At 49.8% G+C, this 19827-nt stretch overlaps 9 protein-coding genes across 9 annotated transcripts; 5 read left to right on the top strand and 4 right to left on the bottom strand.

The window, feature by feature from the left end:
* Positions 1-176: 176 nt before the first annotated feature.
* On the top strand, positions 177-1127 carry ASPVEDRAFT_51050 (SDR family NAD(P)-dependent oxidoreductase; the record flags this gene model as incomplete). Its single annotated transcript, XM_040814414.1, has 4 exons — positions 177-216; positions 270-494; positions 541-802; positions 854-1127. 4 exons carry the CDS (start codon positions 177-179, stop codon positions 1125-1127), a joined length of 801 nt encoding a protein of 266 aa, XP_040665433.1.
* A 2803-nt stretch (positions 1128-3930) lies between these two features.
* On the top strand, positions 3931-5588 carry ASPVEDRAFT_26455 (sugar porter family MFS transporter; the record flags this gene model as incomplete). Its single annotated transcript, XM_040809908.1, has 2 exons — positions 3931-4467; positions 4515-5588. 2 exons carry the CDS (start codon positions 3931-3933, stop codon positions 5586-5588), a joined length of 1611 nt encoding a protein of 536 aa, XP_040665432.1.
* A 951-nt stretch (positions 5589-6539) lies between these two features.
* On the bottom strand, positions 6540-7028 carry ASPVEDRAFT_81263 (uncharacterized protein; the record flags this gene model as incomplete). Its single annotated transcript, XM_040817010.1, has 1 exon — positions 6540-7028. The coding sequence occupies one exon, from the start codon at positions 7026-7028 to the stop codon at positions 6540-6542; it is 489 nt and encodes a 162-aa protein (XP_040665431.1).
* A 1395-nt stretch (positions 7029-8423) lies between these two features.
* ASPVEDRAFT_81262 (Zn(II)2Cys6 transcription factor) lies at positions 8424-10017 on the bottom strand (the record flags this gene model as incomplete). The annotated part of the gene is made up of 2 exons (XM_040817009.1): positions 8424-9891; positions 9941-10017. The coding sequence occupies 2 exons, from the start codon at positions 10015-10017 to the stop codon at positions 8424-8426; spliced, it is 1545 nt and encodes a 514-aa protein (XP_040665430.1).
* A 728-nt stretch (positions 10018-10745) lies between these two features.
* On the top strand, positions 10746-12677 carry ASPVEDRAFT_26452 (serine hydrolase domain-containing protein; the record flags this gene model as incomplete). The annotated part of the gene is made up of 4 exons (XM_040809907.1): positions 10746-11286; positions 11349-11471; positions 11532-11790; positions 11849-12677. 4 exons carry the CDS (start codon positions 10746-10748, stop codon positions 12675-12677), a joined length of 1752 nt encoding a protein of 583 aa, XP_040665429.1.
* A 427-nt stretch (positions 12678-13104) lies between these two features.
* Positions 13105-15452, bottom strand: ASPVEDRAFT_127082 (uncharacterized protein; the record flags this gene model as incomplete). Its single annotated transcript, XM_040806419.1, has 2 exons — positions 13105-14180; positions 14234-15452. The coding sequence occupies 2 exons, from the start codon at positions 15450-15452 to the stop codon at positions 13105-13107; spliced, it is 2295 nt and encodes a 764-aa protein (XP_040665428.1).
* A 311-nt stretch (positions 15453-15763) lies between these two features.
* On the top strand, positions 15764-16077 carry ASPVEDRAFT_522523 (uncharacterized protein). The gene has a single exon (XM_040814611.1). It carries the CDS (start codon positions 15805-15807, stop codon positions 16021-16023), a length of 219 nt encoding a protein of 72 aa, XP_040665427.1. The 5' UTR covers positions 15764-15804; the 3' UTR covers positions 16024-16077.
* On the bottom strand, positions 16075-18144 carry ASPVEDRAFT_187964 (uncharacterized protein). The gene is made up of 3 exons (XM_040809021.1): positions 17408-18144; positions 17091-17342; positions 16075-17038 (listed from the first exon to the last, which is right to left on the bottom strand). The coding sequence occupies exons 1-3, from the start codon at positions 17762-17764 to the stop codon at positions 16133-16135; spliced, it is 1515 nt and encodes a 504-aa protein (XP_040665426.1). The 5' UTR covers positions 17765-18144; the 3' UTR covers positions 16075-16132.
* Positions 18145-18167: 23 nt separating this feature from the next.
* ASPVEDRAFT_148689 (uncharacterized protein) lies at positions 18168-19688 on the top strand (the record flags this gene model as incomplete). The annotated part of the gene is made up of 3 exons (XM_040808173.1): positions 18168-18355; positions 18411-18644; positions 18698-19688. The coding sequence occupies 3 exons, from the start codon at positions 18168-18170 to the stop codon at positions 19686-19688; spliced, it is 1413 nt and encodes a 470-aa protein (XP_040665425.1).
* Between the last annotated feature and the right edge of the window lie 139 nt (positions 19689-19827).

The following is a 19827-nucleotide window of genomic DNA, read 5'->3' as shown; positions in this document are numbered from 1 at the left end:
AATATTGGGCATTATATGCTGGGCATTAAATATGTTTTAATAAGTTTGATGTGCTAGTAAACCCTCTAGTATTATCAGACTCCCTTTATTAGCCTTTACACTTCATCATGGGCGAGCGACTACGTCAAATCCATCAACACCTGGAACCCAGTGATCCGGCCATAGACCCCAGTCGTATGGATGGCCAGGTAGTCATTATCACTGGAGGTGCTCAAGGTAAATTTGTATTGTCTGTAAAACGAAGATATGTTCGTTAACACTACTTCCAGGAATCGGACGGGCAGCCGCTATACTGTTAGGGCAGAGAGGGGCCAAGATCGCCATTAGTGATCTGGATAAAGAGAAAGCAGAGGACGTTGTAAGAGAGATTCGTGAATTCCAGGGCGAAGCAGAAAGCTTTCCTGGCAACGTTCTTGATGAGGATTTCCCACCCCGGCTGGTGGAGAGTGTGTTGAAGAGATGGGGGAAGATCAACTGCCTCATCAACAATGCTGGTATGTCTGAAACGTTGATCGCAGAAGTGTGCTGATTGCTGTCCAGGCTTCTGCCACGATAGTGCAATCCACAAGATGGACGAGGACAAGTTCGACATCATCATGAAAATCCACAACTACGTGCCCTTCCGGATGACACGAGCGCTCTCCGCGCACTGGATGGACCCGGCCAACAGGGAGATGCCAAAGACGGTGATCAATGTGTCCTCCACGTCTGGCCTGCATGGATCGATGGGCCAGATCAACTACGCAACGGCCAAGGCTGGAGTCGTGGGACTTACAAAAACCATTGCGTCTGAATGGGGACGGTGAGTCTATTTGATATACGGCCTACATGTTGATACTGATTTTTGTTTCAGATACAACGTCCGAGCTAATGCAGTGGCGTATGGGTGGATTGATACGCGGATTACGCGTCCACCAAGTGAGTCGGAGGCAATGTCGCTAGGAGGCCAGTCTATCAGGCTTGGAATCCCCGAAAATGCAAAGAAGTGGCGAGACGTTTCTGATATCCCACTGGGTCGCCCTGGGACGGCGGACGAGGCTGCGCGGGTGATGCTATTTCTAGCCAGTCCACTGTCTTCGTATGTAACTGGCACTTGCATTGAATGCACTGGGGGACGGTTTATGTAATTACAATTTGAAATCGAAATATTATGCCAATACGAATTGAGGGACGTGCTCCCCCACACCGGTGTATTTTCACTACATTTATAGACCGGACCCCCGCAATGTGGAGATGGGCCCCCTCTTCTCACTGAATTCATGGACCCGTACATCATACTGACCCGTGTGAACTTCATTATGGAACAATCTGTTGAGGAGAGCCTTGTCTGCCCCTTGGAGGTAACCGGTTACTCTCCTAATATTCGAGAGCACGTTGATAGAGCCCTGCGGACAGCAGACGGAAAGCGGATGAAGTATATCGGGCGAGCATGGTATTCCTCTGATATTATTGAAAGTGTATTATTCTGTTAATACTGATGACTGCCCAGCCAGGACTGCAAGCGCCGGAAGGTGAAGGTTTGTTCTACCGTACTCCTTTCGTCTTCGTAGTGGGTTGTTCTAACAGTGCGCAGTGCTCTGGGGAGAAGGTCTGTCTCAATTGCCGAGTCAGAGGCCAGGACTGTATATACATGCCTCAGAGTCGACGAGGCAGGAAGCAGGGTACGAAAAGGAGCCATTCCGATGGGAGGTACGTTGTTTAGTTACACGTCGTGCTGGCGGTTGCTGATATTCACCCAGTGACGCTCGAGGAAACACGAAAGGAATGCAAATACAGGAATCTAGTCCAGTGCAACAATCAAACAGTCCTGATAGTGATGGAGTTAGCCTTCTCTTCCGGTATGATTCCCATTCTAGGCCCTTGAATGAGACTGACGGCAATACAGCAAGCCCGACTTCAGTGGCGTCAACAGTAACCATTCATCTCCAGACTGGGATGACGACGAGACCGACGCGTACGACGTCCAGGATCACCGGCCCCAAAGTGTTTCACTCTCGTCCCAGCTTCTATGCCTCCGCGAGCTCGTACATCCAAAAGCAAGTGAAGCCAGAAGCCCGCCGTTCACACGAAACACCGTCCAGGATCGGATATTCCCCGTGGAACTTCCTCCTCCTTCAAGACTGATTTTCCTACTGGATGTATATTTTTGCGACCTAGATTCGTTCTTTCCATTCATCGAACGCGACGGGACGCAGGCAAAGATTCATACCACGCTGCAACGGCTGGGGCACACGAACAGTCAACCCATCATTGATGTGAAATTCGCAGACTGTTCCATCATCGCCCTACTTTGTAACATACTTGCTGTTGCCGAATGTTTCTGCGTATCAGGGTGTCCCCTTCATGAAGTCCGCCGTGGATGGTCCTTGTTCCTTCGCGGTCGCAAGCTAATCCAACACTGCTCGTCGCTGAAGCACATCGACATCTACCTCATTCAGTATCACGCCCTCAGCTCGGAGTATCTCATGCAATCGGAACTACTCTACGATGCATCACAGGCTATCTCCACTGCGGCACAACTCGCCATACGCGCACGGCTTAACGAGGAAAGGGTATGGGATATTCTACCCGAACACGAAATCCGCAATCGCAAGAGACTATGGTGGACGATATATTTCCTCGATCGGAAGATATCCCAAAGAACAGGCAGCCCGTATCTCGTTCGCGATATTGAAGTGGCGGTGTCAGACTTTTCTCAGCCCCCGACTACGGGGACTGACCGCTATATGCAGGTCTTGGTGGACTTGGGCAAACTGTGGTCCCTGATATGGGATACATTCTTTGCTGCTACTGCGCCTAAGCCTATAGACTCGAGAGAGGTAGAGGTCATGGACACCCGCATCTTGGTGGTCCAGCGAGATCTGTCGAGCGAGCTGGTATGGGAAACAGAGCTACTCGAAGAGTACTTGGCGGAGCCAGAGCCAGAGCCTTTTGTCCGTCGTCGATTGGCGGTCTACATTGTATGCCTCTCTCAGACTGACAGTAGATGTAGCTAATAGTAGCAGAGACTGAACCTGTTACGATTGACTATTCGACAGAACCCGATCCAGAAACGCAAGGACAGCATATGTAACGGTCTCTGTATCTCGCTTGCCAGTGAGACCGTGGATGCCATTGCGGCATTTACAGAATCATGCCCCAGTATTGTCCCCTGTGGCTTTTTCTTTAGCACGGCCTTGCTGGAATGTATTTATCACCTCATCCTTGCCATGCGTGGAACGGCTACCCAAGAACAACGCGAGGACAGCGTCCGATCCTTCCAGCTTGCCTACCAGCTACTCGAGCAATTCTCGCAGGGGCTGGACACGGCGAAAAGAGCACTGCGGGCACTGAACTCGGTGGTGTGTATTGCGTCTGTATCGGACTGCTCTGCTGTAGCTGGCGCGCCAGACCCGGCACCTGAACTAGAGTTCGATGGCACAACAGACTGGGGATTCCAGACTACCGCGGCCATAGATTTCTTTGATCCCCTATCTTGGCAGATTGATGATATTCCGTTGGACGTAGTTGCTTTGGTGTCTTCAATGGGCAATCAAGGTGAGGATGGCGCTGTTGCAGATGTCCTGTCTCATGGTTCATTGGACCCTAATCTATCTGGAATATGACCAACGATGCATGAGACCCCTAGAAGATAGGTTCATTAAAAGTACATAGTTCTATGCTCGATGATTAAATGGGTACGCTTCTCCTTTTACCAGAACGTAAATCGCGTTGTTCTATAGACGTGTCCAATCCGTTTGCTTTAGATATAAATTTAGATACGTGTCTTCCTAGCAGGTACCCCGCCAACCCTGAGATGCTGATCCGGGGGTGGATATACTCCGGTGCCCAAATCAACTGCCCGTATGGGGTCAACCCCAAAGCGCTTTCTTGGCTATTGTATATAGGGTTCTCATTTTCTCTTCCGTCAAGATGCTCAAGATATCCAACATGACTCTTCTTTCTCTCGTCGAGGACCGGCCGACACCACCGCAAGTGTACAACTGGCGCGTGTATCTGCTCGCAACCGTTGCCTCCTTTGCCTCGTGCATGATTGGCTATGACAGCGCTTTCATCGGTCAAACAGTTGAATTGAATTCTTTCCGCGATGAGTTCCGTTTTGGGGAATGGCCTGAAGATAAACAAAACCTCGTCAAGGCCAACATTGTCTCCCTCTACCAAGTCGGGGCTTTCTTCGGCGCCCTGTTCGCCTACCCCATTGGCTTCTACTGCGGTCGGAAATGGGGTCTCTTCATCACTGCACTTATCTTTACTCTAGGCTCTGGCTTGATGCTTGGGGCAAATGGGAGCCGCGGGCTGGGGATAATGTACGTCGGGCGCGTGCTGGCCGGTGTGGGCGTGGGATCTGGCTCGAATTTAACCCCGATTTATATCTCAGAGTTATCGCCACCCGCCATTCGGGGTCGACTGGTCGGTATCTATGAGCTGGGGTGGCAGATTGGTGGATTGGTCGGTTTCTGGATTAATGTATGCGTACGCACCTTCATCGATGAACAGGACTGACATGTTTGCAGTTCGGCGTGTCGGAAACGCTCCCGGAAAGCAAAAAGCAGTGGATCATTCCCTTTGCAGTCCAGCTCATCCCCTCTGGCCTGCTCCTGATGGGTGTTTTGTTTATAAGGGAATCCCCCCGCTGGTTATTCGGCCGCGGGCGCCGCCAGGAAGCCATTGCGAACTTGTGCTGGATCCGCCAGCTCCCCGAGACCGAAATCTATATCACCGAGGAGATTATTGCCATCGACCAGGCTCTGGAGGAACAGAACGCAAAGATTGGTACAGGGTTCTGGAAGCCTTTCCAGGCGGCAGCCACCAAGCCCAAGGTGATGTGGCGATTGTTCTTGGGTTTTATACTGTTTTTCTGGCAGAACTGCTCTGGGATAAACGCCATTAACTACTACAGTCCTACTGTCTTCAGAAGCCTTGGGATTACCGGTTCGCTGAACCAAATGATGTCGGGCATTTTCGGTGTCGTCAAGACTGTTGTTACTTTCCTGTGGCTTCTCGTCCTCATTGATCATGTAGGCCGCCGCAAGCTGCTGATTGCAGGTGGCATTGGTGGTTCCGTCTGCATGTGGATTATCGGCGCCTACAGCAAGATCAGAGACCCCGAGAACAGCCCCAACACCGGGTTGGACAGTGCCGGTATCATGGCCATTGTTTTCTTCTACATATACACGGCCACCTTCTCTCCGACGTGGAATGGCACACCCTGGGTGTTGAATTCGGAAATGTTTGATCCCAACATGCGCTCGCTGGCGCAGAGTGTCGCGTCGTCTAGTAACTGGTTGTGGAACTTCCTCATCTCGCGCTTCACGCCACAGATGTTTGCGGAAATGCAGTACGGAGTTTACTTCTTCTTTGCGAGCCTGATGCTGTTCTCTATTGTCTTTGTGTTTTTCCTCATCCCGGAGACAAAGGGGGTGCCGTTGGAATTGATGGATCGGTTGTTTGAGATAAAACCCACATGGCATGCCCATGGTCAGATTATGGAGCAGCTGCGCGAGGAGGAAGTCCAGCTTCGTCGTGAGATTCAGAACTCGGATCTTTACGATGCTAAAGCGAAGGAGGAGTTTCTTGAAGATGCATAGTGCCGTGGATTGGCGAGGTGGCAGATAGAAACCTCCCGATCTACTGTGTCTAGGAGTTTCCATATACTTGAATTTTGCTGATGCTTTTGTGGGATAATTATGAAATATAGCAATAATAATGAGGTGGAGGAAGAGGATAAGGATACTAAAATAAGTAATATACCTCTCATTTCTATATAAGAGGCCTTCCAGGCAATTAAAAAGCTTTAATTATATAAGGAACAGCAGACAAGGAGAGATCAGGCCTTTTTACATGTACTTCACTACTATAAAAAGGTTATAACTGGCCGAAAATTTAGTATATAAGTCCAGGGCGATATCAGAACCTCTTTTCAGTAGATTTAATACTATTTCTACTGTTTAATTACTTTAATTAGTGTTTGTAGAGGAATTTGAAGTTATTTAAGTGCTTAAATCAACTGATATATATATTTCCTGGCTGTAGCGAGATTCTGGATATAGCGAGATGACGCGTCATTTTTATTCAATTCGTTGTAGCCAGGTTTTACTGTACCTCGTGTAAAGACGGTGGGGTCTGTGGGGGTTCGGAAAATGAGCTTCTATACGCTCCGACCAATTGTCAATTGCGGCGATGGCTCCATAAATGGGGCTGATACCCCCGGAACTGCGAACTACTGAGGTTTCCAGAGCAATCTATCGCCATTAATAGCATTCTGTGTGAATATACCTATTCTCAGCACTGCCTGTTCAGACCATGGCTTTACTTCAGCTCCCACAGCCGTGGAAGAGAAATACAGGGCTGTAAAGTGACTCAGCTAATGGATATATACAATCTTCTACAGGCATTCCATGTTGTACAGAGATCGTCAAATTGTTATTTCAAGCTACTTCCTAGTGAGCCACAAGTCCGAAGAAAGAACAATGTTGAGTCTATGTACAAAGAGTCTTCTCCCATTCCATCGACACTGTATAACCGGCGTAAATGAACCTTTACCCAGAGGTGACGTGAAGCGGGCCGTTGCCGTCATCAACAGGGCAGCCATCGCCGCTGTCGTCGGAGTCGAACTCAACGACACATGTGGAGTCCTCGCCAATGGCAATACCCACGAAATTGGTGTTGGTCACGCCTTCGCCGGTGCCGAGGCTGTTTCCATCGCCATCCTTGACTTCGCAGGTGGAAGGGTGGCCAGCAAAGTCAGACTTGCACTTGAAGGTGCGAGGGGTGCTCCAGCAGTCACCCTCGATTGTGAACTCGCGGCCATCGCCGGTGTTGTAGCAGGGGGAGCGGTCGGCGGGAGTACCGTCGTTGTAAATAGCGTCGCCGTTGTCGTTGATGATGGCGAAGCTGGCGTAGTTGCCGTTGTCGCCGCCAATGGCACCAAAGTCACCAGCAGAGAAGACAACCTTGAGGTGCTCGGCAGAGACGGTGGCCGAGGTGGCGGCCAGGAGGAAGAGGACAGTTTTGAGGGTAGCAGACATGATTGCGTTGAGTGTTTTTATTTTTGTTGAGATTGTAGATGTTGTTTCTACTCGGCTTGGTGCTGGTCTCGAGCAGTCTTTTATACTTCGTCGAACTGGCCCCTGCGTCCTCTCTTTCACGCCAGTGCCACGGAGACACACCGCATAATCCCGGTGACAGGATACAGGGGAGAACGGATCACACTAAGAAGTAGCTAGGGCTGAGCTGAAGGCAGCACTCCAACTTCCAGGTTTGTTAGGTTACATCGATCCACTTTACCAGGATGCAGATCTCACGTCGTTGCTTTATCAAGGGCCAAAGAATGGAGCAAACAGCCTAGGACCTGTAGAGGCCCCTTTTTACTGACTCACGATGGACCAAAATGCAGATCCAAAGGCTGAAGTTGGAATATCCTTAGTGTTGTTCGGCTTTTCTGTACGTCGTGGATTGTGGACAGAACGGTCAACCTCAGTTCCAGTTCTCCGATATATAGTGGCCGGCAACGATATCCATATAATGCAGATTTTGGAGGCTTTGCCCCTCATAGTCCAGTTTCTTGATCTTTTTTTATGTCCCCAATGTCGCTACATTCTTACGCGTATCCGGGATGGGCTCACAGGCTAACTACTACAAATACGCTGGGAGTAAGCAAGCCCGACCCAGTGGTACCCACACCGTATACCAGGTAAGGTGACATTTATTCCCTGAGAAGTCATTTAGTCCAGGATATGTCTCATTATAACCGAGAGTTCCGGTTAGATAACTCAGTGTGGTCTGGTAATCACGCCAACGATTTGGATGAAGATGATGAACCAGATGTCAACCGGCTAACAAGCCCAAGGCCCTCTAAGCCTGACTAATTTTGTATCCGTTGAGTCGATAGTAACAAAAGTATCCTGCTCGCGACAGTCGAATCTGAACCACCTTATAGGCTCGGCGCGGAGCCTAGGTAGGAGATTCTGGCTGATCGACCTTTTCGTAAGTAGTTGCTGCGCCTCGTACTATTACTACGGAATTTCCGAAGGAATCAAGGTATAATCAGCAATTTTTCAGGAATTTGACGATCTAACGGACCCGCAGCATAGGGTACCTAGGACGAGACACTCTCTTACAACCTGTCCTTACCGACCTGCCGCGTTGGTTGGGGTATCACACATAAGCGTAAAATAACCAGTGTTAACCCAGGTATATCACAACCCAGACTTTGCCACAAGGTGCAATAGCTTTCCAGTTTGTGTTCTAATATTTCTATATTATTTCTAGTACTTTTAGCATAAGTACTACTAAATACTAGTAAAGTGATTAATGTATTGTCTGAATCAAATAGGGCTGTAGTGCCAATGATCAAGATTTTAAAAGGTCATTCCAAAGATCAGGAGTTAAGGACGGCTAAACTCACTACAGAGCCTTCACCATTAAGGGCAAACTGCTACCCTTATCCCAGACTCCTTGCGGCACAGTCGGTATTTCAGTTTCGCGCTGATACCCGAGCCCTTGGATTGATGTTCCAGGCAACGCTCTGCAATTGAGCCCATAACCAAGGAGTGCCATGCCCCTTCACGCCATGGATTTTGAAGTAGAATTCGGACGGACTTTCGACGGAGTCCAATATCTGGAGCGTTCTGAGCAACGTAGAAAACAGGTTGTATAAAACTAAGCCGAAATGAGAAGAGGGGAACCAGGCCAGTCGGTGCAAGCGATTCTTCACCTGCACAGACATCATAACGCATTGGCGTGTAGCCTTTTCTGGTGACTTCTTCAACGAGATCGACTATCTCAGAGCAGGTCTTCATTTTCGCCTTCAGTGAATCTGATTTTTCCGAAGAATCAACACAGTATGAACCCCATGCTGGTTGCACTTTGCGGATCGCATCAAGTTCTAATATCGCCAGAAGGTAATTGGCTCGGAGAAGAGAACAGCGGTAGATACAGGACTTAGCATCGGTGGCGGAGAGTCTGATAAATGCCGAAATCCAAGCTTCCAGCCGACATTGAATTCCTTCCAGGTTCGCTTCAAATAAATTGCTTGGATCTAGGATTTGTATGCTTGCTGCCCCGGGTGCCGATGCCACAAAATGGCGCAATGTCATCAAATCATTCTTGATATTGATAAGGTCGTAGGAAAGAGTGATCAAATCGGACGGCATTGGCAATGGCATCTGGCTCGCGGTGATCTTTGGAAGCTGCAGCGTTGTGTGTGAATGAGACCGGTATAGATTGATCCACGTGGATGCGACCATATCGATCAATGTCAGCAGTTTGTGGAAATTCTGAGCTTGCGGACCATTCCTTGCCCTGGAGGCTAGCTTAATTGCGCTCTGGAGATGTAGCAACAAGCCTTCTGCGTTCCCCTGCATGAATTCGAACATAACCAAAAGAACGCACATTGCGGGTAAATTCTCGAGCGACTGACGGCTGCTCTCTTGACTGTCTTGGAGCTGCGACCGAAAACAAGCAACTGCTTTTCCATACTGCCCCAAGGCTTCCCGGTAAAGCTCATCTGTCTGCGAGTTCGCATTTGCTAACAACTGGTTTTCTTGGTATCTTTTGCTCATAATCCCATTGGCAATAATTGCATGACGAATGGCGCGATCATGGTGACTGAGCTGAAGAAGCGGTGGAGTCCAGCCAAGATTCTCAAGAGCAGCAGCCAGCTGCAGTGTCGTTGCTATTTCGAAAAACCGGAATCCTTGCGCCTCTTGCTCATTGTCAAAGTGGTTCAGAGGGACCGGATGGAGACGCTGGGAGACATGCCTCATGTGTTGTGAATTACCCCCGAAACTTTTCCCTGTCGAAGGGTCGAAATAACCGTCGCAGACGTATCCTGACTTGCGACACAAGTCACATATCGGCCGTGTTTCATCGCAGCGCTTGTGTCGACGCCTATCATCGGGATGAGCTCCACGTCAGCTCATTGGGGAGAAAATCATACTTGCAAGTGCCGCAGCCCGTGCGATTCTTCGGAGCGCTGGTTCGACGTTTCTTTCCCACCTCTATGGGACTAGGCATCGTTCACGGATTGTTTAGCGCAAACGCAATGCACTTCTATGGATGGTTTGATGAAATTTACGCTGCAGCGAATAAAGTTGATCTATGAAAGCTACCGTGGTAGAAAGAAGCGCGCGATGGCTCTAAATAAGCTTCTGGAGTGCCGGAAAACTCCACCCGTAAGCCACAATCGCCCATCAACATAATCCTGAGGCTGACCACGTAATTGGCCTCGCGAACTAGCTGTAGTGGACCCGCTCTGTACGCTGTAGCCAATTGTGGGCATTTTCAGGCGAGCTGAAGCTTGGGGCCGAAAATTCATCCAATCGGTTGGTACGATTTTAATGAAGCAGTTATTGCACTTAATTCGATATCAGCTCGCCCCATTTCTGAAATATCATCACTATTGATAAAGTGTCCACAGGCCTACTGTAGAAAACGAGTGGAGAAGCTTTACGCTTCCGCCACACAAATTTTGTAGGAAGACAGCTCCAAGGTTTTGAAATAGAAGATGCATAATCAGTGCCAACTCGTTTCTATATGCGGCAGATCCTGGGGGATCGCGGGTTCCTAAGGATGTCCATCCTATCAGTTTCTGGAAATTACTCTCAAACACGGGAAATTGCGCGCAAGCTACCAATCTCCGTACTCCCAGGTGGGCGTCGGGAAGGTATATAAGGACCTATGGTGGTATTTCAAACACGCAATTCAAGTTCGAACATTTGAAGGTTTTTCCAAGGTTCAGCATCATGAGAGCTCAATACTGGGCCCTGTTGGCCCTTACTGGATATAGCCTCGCAGACACAATCGTCACCCGCAATACTGCTGTAAGTAACTGTCCACCTTTGGGTGCTGTTCTTCCGCCGCCCAAAGAGCCTTCGAAGAATGAAGCAGTCAAGGAAGCTCTGTCTCGGATCCAGGAGCTTCAAGAAGAAGTAGAATTCCTGCTCGGGAACGCCACAGGTGTTGCAGTGTCAGTTTCGTCAGCTTACGAGCATGATATTCTCGGCAGCCTAGCATACACCCCGGCTGTTTACAACACATCTGGCACACATGCAGTTGATGATGACACCGTCTTTAGAATCGCAAGTGTCAGTAAAGTGTTCACAGCGATGAGCTTGCTTCTTCTCGGTGACAATATCAGCTTCTCTGATCCTATTACCAAATACGTACCAGAGTTGAATGAGCTCAAAAGGCAGCAAAGCATGCAGAATGATATCACAATAATGGACTGGGATCACATAACAATCGATTCCATGGCCAGTCATCTTGCAGGCGTGGGCAATAACTGTGAGTATGGCCCTTGGTATTCAATGCGAGCGATCACTTGACGATGCTAACGTAAACTTGAGTGGGAAATGATCTGGCTAATCAGCCTGCATTTAATCCCACGAAATACGGCCTTCCAGAACTGCCTCCTGATGGTCATAGTGAATGCGGTGCTCTGGCGTCGTCGAGACCATGTACCTGGAAAGGTAATCTCCGTCACGGGTAGCTCTTATGTTATGCAACAAAATTAACTTGATATCGCTTAGACTTTTGGACAAAGTTTGGTAGGAAGGAAGCAACATGCGGACCTTATACCACCCCAGCATATAGCGACGTGGCATATGATATCCTAGGACTCGTTATCGAGCGAGTCTCAGGCGAGTCCTATGGAGATTTTGTGCAGAACCATATTTTCACACCTCTCAACATGACCAACACCTATGCTTCCAAGCCCAAAGACGATAGCGTTGGGTTTATCTCACGCGAATCAAATTTCTGGAGTACTTCAATGGGATTTCAACAAGCGTAAGTACTATACACTCCCTGTTGATATCCACTCAGCGATACTCATTGACCTTCTCAGGGACGGAGGCCTCTATTCATCAGCAAACGATCTAGCAAAATTTGGTCAAGCTATTCTGAGCTATAAGCTGGTGGACAAGATTAGGACTAAAGCCTGGTTGAAGCCGCGTACCCATACTTCGTCTCTGGGACTCTCAGTCGGGGCGCCATGGGAGATCTGCCGTGCGAATAACCTGACTGTAGACGGGCGCATTATCGATGTCTATACTAGAATCGGTGATATCCCTGACTACAATGCGCTCTTTGCAGTCATTCCCGACTATGGTCTCTCCATGTCAGTCCTATCGGCAGGCCCAGAGTCTAGCCTAGATAACCAGCTGTACATAGCCACCCAGGTCTTACAGCCCCTAGTGAGAAGCTTGGAAGCGGCTGGCAAGGCAGAGGCAAAGCTTAATTATGCAGGCACATATGAAAACCGTCAGACGAACAGCAGCATTGAGTTACGCATCGACGATCAATCCGGGCTTCATGTGAAGAACTGGATCATGAACGGGCATGATGTTCTCGAAGACTATGCCAGTATCTCCTCGTTCGGGGCATCAAGCAGCATTTCATCGTACTTGTCAGTGCGCCTGTTTCCGACTGGTCTCGAATCAAGAAATTACTCGGCCTGGCGTGCTGTGTATAGCACTTTGGACCCGTCGGTAGTCCAGGCACAGGAGAATGCAGTATTCTTTCTGCAGTCGGGGTGCCGAAGCTGGGAAACCATAGATAACCTGGTGTACGGGTATAACGCATTTGATGATTTCGTGTTTGGATTTAATGGGACCGGTGATTCTGCGATCAGTATCAGGCCACAAGCTTTTCGGCAAACGCTCACACGAGTCTAAGAAGAAAAACATTGTTCACGAGTTCGTTAGGTACTCCTTGCACTACACATAGAGCGGCTTGAGGGAGTGTTTCATCCGCTGTGGTACAGGGGCCCGGGCGTTGCCTAATTTACCTACACTGCCTGGGAATGCGAACCCAAAGTGCCAGGAAAGAAATCAAGGACTATAGGACAATAAAAAGAAATGGACAGAAGTAGGAAAAGCTCTTTCTATTTATGTCAGAGATGAAAGAATAATGATTGCAGCCTGTTTTACGTAGCGCTCTGTAGCTCACCCCGGTGGGTGACATTCTCACCGAATTCTCTCTGTTGCTAAGGACCTCGTTTTCGATGACAGCTATTAAACATAGTATTGCTGACATGGAGAAATCACACGAGTTCGCTGCGAAATTAAGACCGAAAAGGTAGAACAGAAAACTAGCCATGGTTTAACCCACAATCCACGTCCGCTTCTCTGCATCATCCCAGGTGCCTCTGATCGTGTAGCCGAACAAGTTTGGATCGCGCATATCCAGAATTTGCGCATGTATATACCCCGATGAAACATACCGTGCGTGGTAGGCACCGTCTTCAATGGCCTGCAACGACACCACTGCACAGTGGCTGATAACATCCAGTTCGAGCTCCTTCATGACAATCCCATATGTCACCCCCCCACCGAGATCTAGCGGGGTTGCTGTCTCCAAGTGAAAGACCTTCGTGCCTGTTGCGGGCTGTGTCCGATCAAATTGAGAGTCATCAATCCACCTCTCCAAGTCCTCTCGCTTCTGGTCTTGTTCAGAGTCGAAGAATTTGTTCATATCCCAGAACCTGCAAGACGGATAGACCAGCGAAGCATACAGCGAGACCTCAAGCCCCCGAGGCGTGATTTTCCCACCAGGATCCTTGAGCGGAGAAAAGTCGCCAGTAAATCGACAGACTCGCATTGCCCAGCCCATTCCCTCGTCTTCAAACCGGGGCCCCTCAAGAAACAACACGTCTTGGGGGAACCGTTCCAGCATGCCATACAGTGTGCGCATGCGCTTTTCGGGTTCCTTTACCTTGAGTATTTTGCGAAGATCCAGGTCGAGAACACTGGCTAAGACGGTCGCTCGATCACGGTCCTTGCTGGATGCTCGTGCGGCTACGTTGAACCAGGTCCCAGCAATTACTTGATCTGGGTTACTCCCGTAGAGCATGCGGCCGACGCCAGACTTAAGGCGCTGTGCCTGTTCAAAGTATATGTACCAGGCCCCCGCAGCCAGCGTAGCCATTCCTTGTTGAAGAACTGGGAGTTCCCCTTTGTCGGCCTTTGTCACTAGCTCCTCGTTGATTGAACTGACGTTGACTGGCTTATCTGCCAAAAGCACGTATAGTCTCTCCTCAGAAGCAAGCGCTTCCTGAAGCGTCCATAGCCGGCGAATCCAGCCTGAGCAGTACAAAACTCTTAGACATATCTCCAGTTTAGTGCATGAGCGGGAGTCGATCGTCATCATGCTTGAGTCGATTATCATTGTCCGATAAGCTGGGATTGGTCAGGTTAGGGGTAAAATGAACGACTGGGCAGCTCGGACTGACCACCAATATAAACATCGCGAATGCGTTGGATTGCCAAGTTGCGAACATCATCTTGATGGGGAATACACAATGTATCAATCCAAACGAGGACAGAATCGTCTCCACGCCGGGTGGCAGTCGCTGCAAAATGCGCAATTCGAGAGGCACCACTATGGAGTACTCCAAATGTCTTCTCTTTGTAATGAGGAATATATTCCTTCTTGCGAAGAAGGGGCCTCGTATGGTCATATAGAAATTCCAGCTGGCAGTGCGGGAGGGAATTAGCATGGGGATTTCCTAGGCCATCAGCCCATACATGGGAGACAGCCACGTATGGCTGGCTGCTGTGGTTTTTGACCACCTTGACGTCAAACTTCCTCTTCCCGAACTCATCCTCTCCACGGGGTGTTATCCTCACAACCGGGATATTTCCGTTTTCAAGGATTGCATGTAACTGTTCAATATCTGAACTGACATGCGAACAGTTACAATCCTCCTGGACGTGACGAGTGACATAGGTGCTCTCATCTATATTATCCGCCACGCATTCCGTCTTCTGACAAGAGACATGCGTTCGCTTGTACCAGCTGGGCTTGGAGCGAGCCAATTGCATTAGATACACCTGGGCGTCCAACTGCATACCGGCCTTACTACATCTCACTACATCCACCGGACACCATCCATCTTGGATTAGCTTTTCCTCTTCCTTTAGATTCATAAACAAGTACCCCGAATTGCGGGGAGTGGGCTGCTCGCCAGCACGCTTGACGGCAACGTTCCAGAGGGCCAGGGCAAGCAGCCGAATAGCCATAAACATGTCCTCGCCCATCCAGAGGTGATATTTTGGAAGGCATAAGAGGACTTTGGGGATTACCCACAGGCATCGAGCCCCGCAGCCATTATTCTCCCACTCGTCGACATTGCCAACATATTTATCCAGCCGTCGAGTCGTGATGTACCGTTTCTCGCCCTCTTCGTCCTCGCGGAGAAGAATAAAGTCAGACTGGTCCAGCTGATCACCAAAGACATGGTGCAGCACGCCAAAGTAGAGCCAGCAATGCATTCGCGATCGATATCCCGGCGGAACAGTGTCGGAGTGAAACGTGATGCCGTTGGATTCGTCCAGCCACCCACTGCGGTAAGGGTAGGTTTCCCAGTCGCCTCCATCGTATAGCGGGCCATCATATTCGAACCGGAGGGGCTTTTGAGGCTCGTCAGGGAAAAACAAATGATCTGCCATGGCGACAGTCGATCTATTGAGGTGTGCAAAGAGTTGGCTTTGGCAATCGGATTTGACCCCGCCTCAGCTGAACGTTTGCTTGTGGGCTAGGTCGAGTACGAGGCTGAAGTGTGCGAAGCACTAGCGTCTTTTCTATTGACGCACTAGATAGGCTAGCACGACGCCAGAATTTGGGAATCGGATAAACCTGGCGATTTTAGCCTGGTGCTGCTGATTGGTTCGTAGTTGAGAATCTGGTGGTGCATACCCGTGGTCACAAATAGCGTACTCCCCCGGCGTCTTATTATCGGGCCAGGCCGAGCCATTCGATTCAGCCCTCGAAGTCTGTGGATGATCACGCAGAAATATTAATATGTCATGCATATCTTGTTATGCGTTGAGCTCTTATTTGTCTTGCTTTACGTGTTCTCTCACCTTGTCAAGTTACTGGAGGGTCTCGTCTTATGTGCCAGAAGCACGGGAAGCGACACTCTCCCGAGATAGGTCCCGCATAGGACAGCGGTTACAGCGAAGACAATACTGCTATTTGAAGCAAGCTCTTCCCAAGTCCACCAGTGGCTTCTTATGCTGATTGTTGTAAGAGAACTTCACCCCTGATCTCAACATATATATGTCCGAATAGGGTTAGAAAATGTATATCTACAAATGCAAGTGTTGGAGACTTCTAATCATGAATGATACTAAAACAAGCCAGTCGGCATAACGGAGCACATCCACGCACCACCATGGCTGATAGCACAAATCCTTCCAGGACCACTACGCCAGACCCCCAGGCCCAGGTTTTCCCCATGTATAGCATGGTAAGTTCCGATGAGGAAATTGGACTGCAGGCCTTCTCGTTCCCGCATGAAGACATCGTATTTGATCTGCCGTATTTGGCGTTGCACGATGTATTCCACTTGACCTGGGACAATGGAAGCATCACGGAGATGTCCAAGTTTGGCCTCCCATTCTTCCGGGGTTAATTCGTCCCCGAATAAGATCCCCGCTCCCTTAGCACTCCGGATGGGCTTGAGGACGAATCCATCCTTGTATGTGGGAATTGCCCGACATTGTTTGGCGAAAGCGTCGAGTTCCGGTGATCCGGCTAGCATGGTGGGTGTGATGCCCTGGCGAAGAACCTCTGCCTGTGTGGCCGTCAAGACGGAGTGTTTGTGGACTAAATCATCGAGCTCTTGGTGGATGATTCCGAGAAGTCGTTTATCATGGACGAAAAATATAGTTCGCATATCATTGAAACAGCGGACTGCCAAAGCACGCATTATCTCCGGTGACAATCCTCGGAGTTCGTGCTGGTACAGTTCTAATCCAACCTGGTGGATTTCCTCGAGTGTCTCGCCGTTGTAGACGAACCACTCTGTGTTATTATTGCCTGGGATTTTGGCAGTACAGCACAATCTATGTCCGAGCTTGGCCTTTTCGTCGGGAATCAATCTCAGGTCTTCTGGGCGAATGAATGCGAGACGAACGCCTTTGAGGTGTTCCGCATAGTGCGCGAACATGGGTATATCGATTCCGGCTTCTTGGCTTTTCAAAAGGTGCAAGGGTCTCGTTGGATCGAATAGAGTAAACAGGCCGTTTAAAAGCTACAGAATTAGCACGTTTAACTAGCACGCTATGATAAATATTGAATCTCACATGGCTTGGATCAGTGGCGCCAGCAAATCCCTTCTCCTCCGCCCCCAGATCGGACAGTGCCTGTTGCCCATGCGCCGCGTGCAAGAGGCCATTGCAACAGAACCGGGCATTGATCTCACAGACACGGAATTGTTCAACGGTCAATGATGGGTTCATGGGGTCCGTCACTTTCTCCACGAGAAAGTCCGGTCGCCAGGATCCTCGGCGTTCACGATACGGTGGAAGGGTATCTGAATCCAAAGTGTCCATCCACTATATTAAATCACGTCCATTAACATGTGCTCAACAAAATACCACGGGTGAAGGATAATATTAACCTGCAAAAGCGCTTCTTCCTGCGGCTCTAGCGGCATCCGCTGAGGGAATTTGGCACCACGATCGGTCCACCACCGCTCGATGATATGGGTGACGGCCAGCACCAGGGCGTCATGGATGGCCTGAACACTGGCGTTATGCCGTTCAGTTACAATCATCGGATGAGGGGAGAAGCTGAGGTGTGAATCCTTGGGCCATGCGCCGCGAGGGCAGGAGATTTCGAGACTCGATTCCGCCAGGAGCTTTTCCTGTCTCCGGACATGAGCATCGGCCTCTGTTGGAAGCACCAAAGCATCACCATCCCGGCTTTTGCTGAGGCAGATTTGGTGCATGGATTGTGTATTTGAGGGAGCCTTCATTATTGCGGAATATATTTAAAGAGTAGCTAGACGTACAGAGCAGTGATCAATGAAGAAATGAACAATATGAGGAGCAGAAAGGAAAAAAAGAAAAAGAAATTCCGCGAAAATGTCGATGGTTCAGGCTACCACTGCGAGTACAGTCCGATCGTCAAGAAATTTCACCACCTATAGCCGTGCAGGAGGACACATATCCCTGGGTCGGAAGATCTGTTGATCGGGTGGGTGTATGGGGGGCATCGACTCAGCTAGGTCCATCTGTGGAACCCAGCAGTACGTACTCCGTAGTACACACCATAAAGCGAACATCGACAGGGCGAGGATGAAATCCACGTCTATAAAAGGGTCTTGTTCATTTCTGGGCAATCAGGTTGTCCCATCCACCATCGTCAGGGTAGCAAGTATGGACAATCCCACTGCGACGCCCTACTCTCTGCATGACATTCTGACTGTCGCTTCCATCCATCCTTTTTATCGATCGGACGCTCAATATCCCCCCGATGCAGAACGGATAAAACAGATTCTTGAGCAACAGAAGGACACAAACACACCTTCATTGGCCAGCGTGCCGCTCACCTACAAGAAGGACCTGTAAGTCCAGCACCATCCAAACCCAGATGGCGAGAAGGGCTCACATGTTGTGAAGTTACAAGGCGATTCAACGCCTGAGTACCGATCGCAGCAGGGGTAATGTGTACCGACACAGTTCATATATCAGCACCACCGGCGGCGGCAGTGGCGGAATCCCAATGGCTTTTCTGACGGATTCCACGGAGAACCGCGCTCAGCGGGCACACTGCGGGAGACTCATGCGGCTCTGTGGTGTGATTGAACCAGGGGATTGGATAGTGACTGTGCATACATCGGGAAACCTGTACAGGTAAAACAAGCATTCAAGATCGGGGGATCCAGCATGTGTTAACCGATTCGCAGATCACTGGACCTGATGGCCGAAAGGATGGAGTATGCAGGTGGATCCGTCTTGTGTGCTGGGCACCTCATGCCCCATCCGGAACTCGTCCAGTTATTCCTTGAATATCGCGCGAATGTTCTATGTGGGGACTCGTCTCAGATCCTGCAATTTGCCCTGCATGTCGCTTCCTTGCCAGCCGCCATGCGTGAAGCTCTTTGCATAGACAAGATTCTTTACACGTCGGAGCCTCTGGTGCGCTCGCAGCGAAACTACCTTATCTCTGTCTTTGGGTCCGTCAAGATCTGCTCTGCGTTTGCGAACGCTGAGTCTGGACCCTGGTGCGTTATGAACATGGCTATCACGGGAGATAAAGCAGACGACGCCGCTGATTTTATCTTCGATACCCGTACAATTCTTGTAGAGGTGCTCTCACCTTCTGCAGTAGACGAAAGCCAGACCGGCGCAGATCCCAACGACCAGACCGCCGTGAAGGAAGTCCACCCTCTTCCTGACGGCGAGACTGGATCCCTTGTGCTGACCTCGCTACAACGATTGCGCAATCCCCTGGTGCGATATGCCAGCGGAGACGTCGGCGCTCTTCTCCCGCTCCCTTCGACGCATTCCATCCCTGCCGAGACCGCGCAGCACCTCAAAGTCCTCCGCCTGCGGGGCCGAGACCAGCGGTTCAGTTTCAAGTGGCAGGGGAACTACTTCGAGTTCCACTTCCTGCGAGAGTTCATGCAGCGAGAAGATCTGGGTGTTCTCCAGTGGCAACTCATCCTGAGCGATGACGAGGCCTCGCATGCGCATCACTGCGAGGTTCGTATTCTCCGAGGTACTACTGATAAACCAGACGATGAGGTGGCAAAAATCCTAGAGCGCGTCTTTGAGGTTACCCCGGTGAATGCTCCTCTGTTCCATGTGACATTTTTGGGGGGCACCAGGGGCTTCGAGCGTAGCGCTACTGGGAATAAGGTGATGCGGTTTGTGGATAGGTCCACACAAGGCTGATCTCGTGTGATTTCCGTGGTGTATATATTATATCCAGCAAGTCCGAGATTTCTTGATTTTGAGCTTCAATCCACCGCTATTGCAGCCATTCCACCGCCGAGGCTCGGCCGAACCGGAAGCCCTAAAGTCTCTTTGGACG

This window comes from Aspergillus versicolor (genome assembly GCF_001890125.1).
Source record: "Aspergillus versicolor CBS 583.65 unplaced genomic scaffold ASPVEscaffold_3, whole genome shotgun sequence".
In the NCBI taxonomy this organism is placed as follows: Eukaryota; Fungi; Ascomycota; class Eurotiomycetes; order Eurotiales; family Aspergillaceae; genus Aspergillus; species Aspergillus versicolor.
The sequence above is the reverse complement of the archived record's forward strand: the minus strand, read 5'-3'. Positions and strand labels throughout refer to the sequence as shown.

Bases quoted from the DNA above. Each gene is read 5' to 3' on its own strand.
- ASPVEDRAFT_522523 (XM_040814611.1), top strand. From the start codon at position 15,805: ATGTCATGCATATCTTGTTATGCGTTGAGCTCTTATTTGTCTTGCTTT.
- ASPVEDRAFT_187964 (XM_040809021.1), bottom strand. From the start codon at position 17,764: ATGAAGGCTCCCTCAAATACACAATCCATGCACCAAATCTGCCTCAGC. The intron at 17,343-17,407 runs GTTAATATTATC...GATTTAATATAG, and splicing joins AGGAAGAAGCGCTTTTGCAG to TGGATGGACACTTTGGATTC. The intron at 17,039-17,090 runs GTGAGATTCAAT...CTAATTCTGTAG, and splicing joins GCGCCACTGATCCAAGCCAT to CTTTTAAACGGCCTGTTTAC.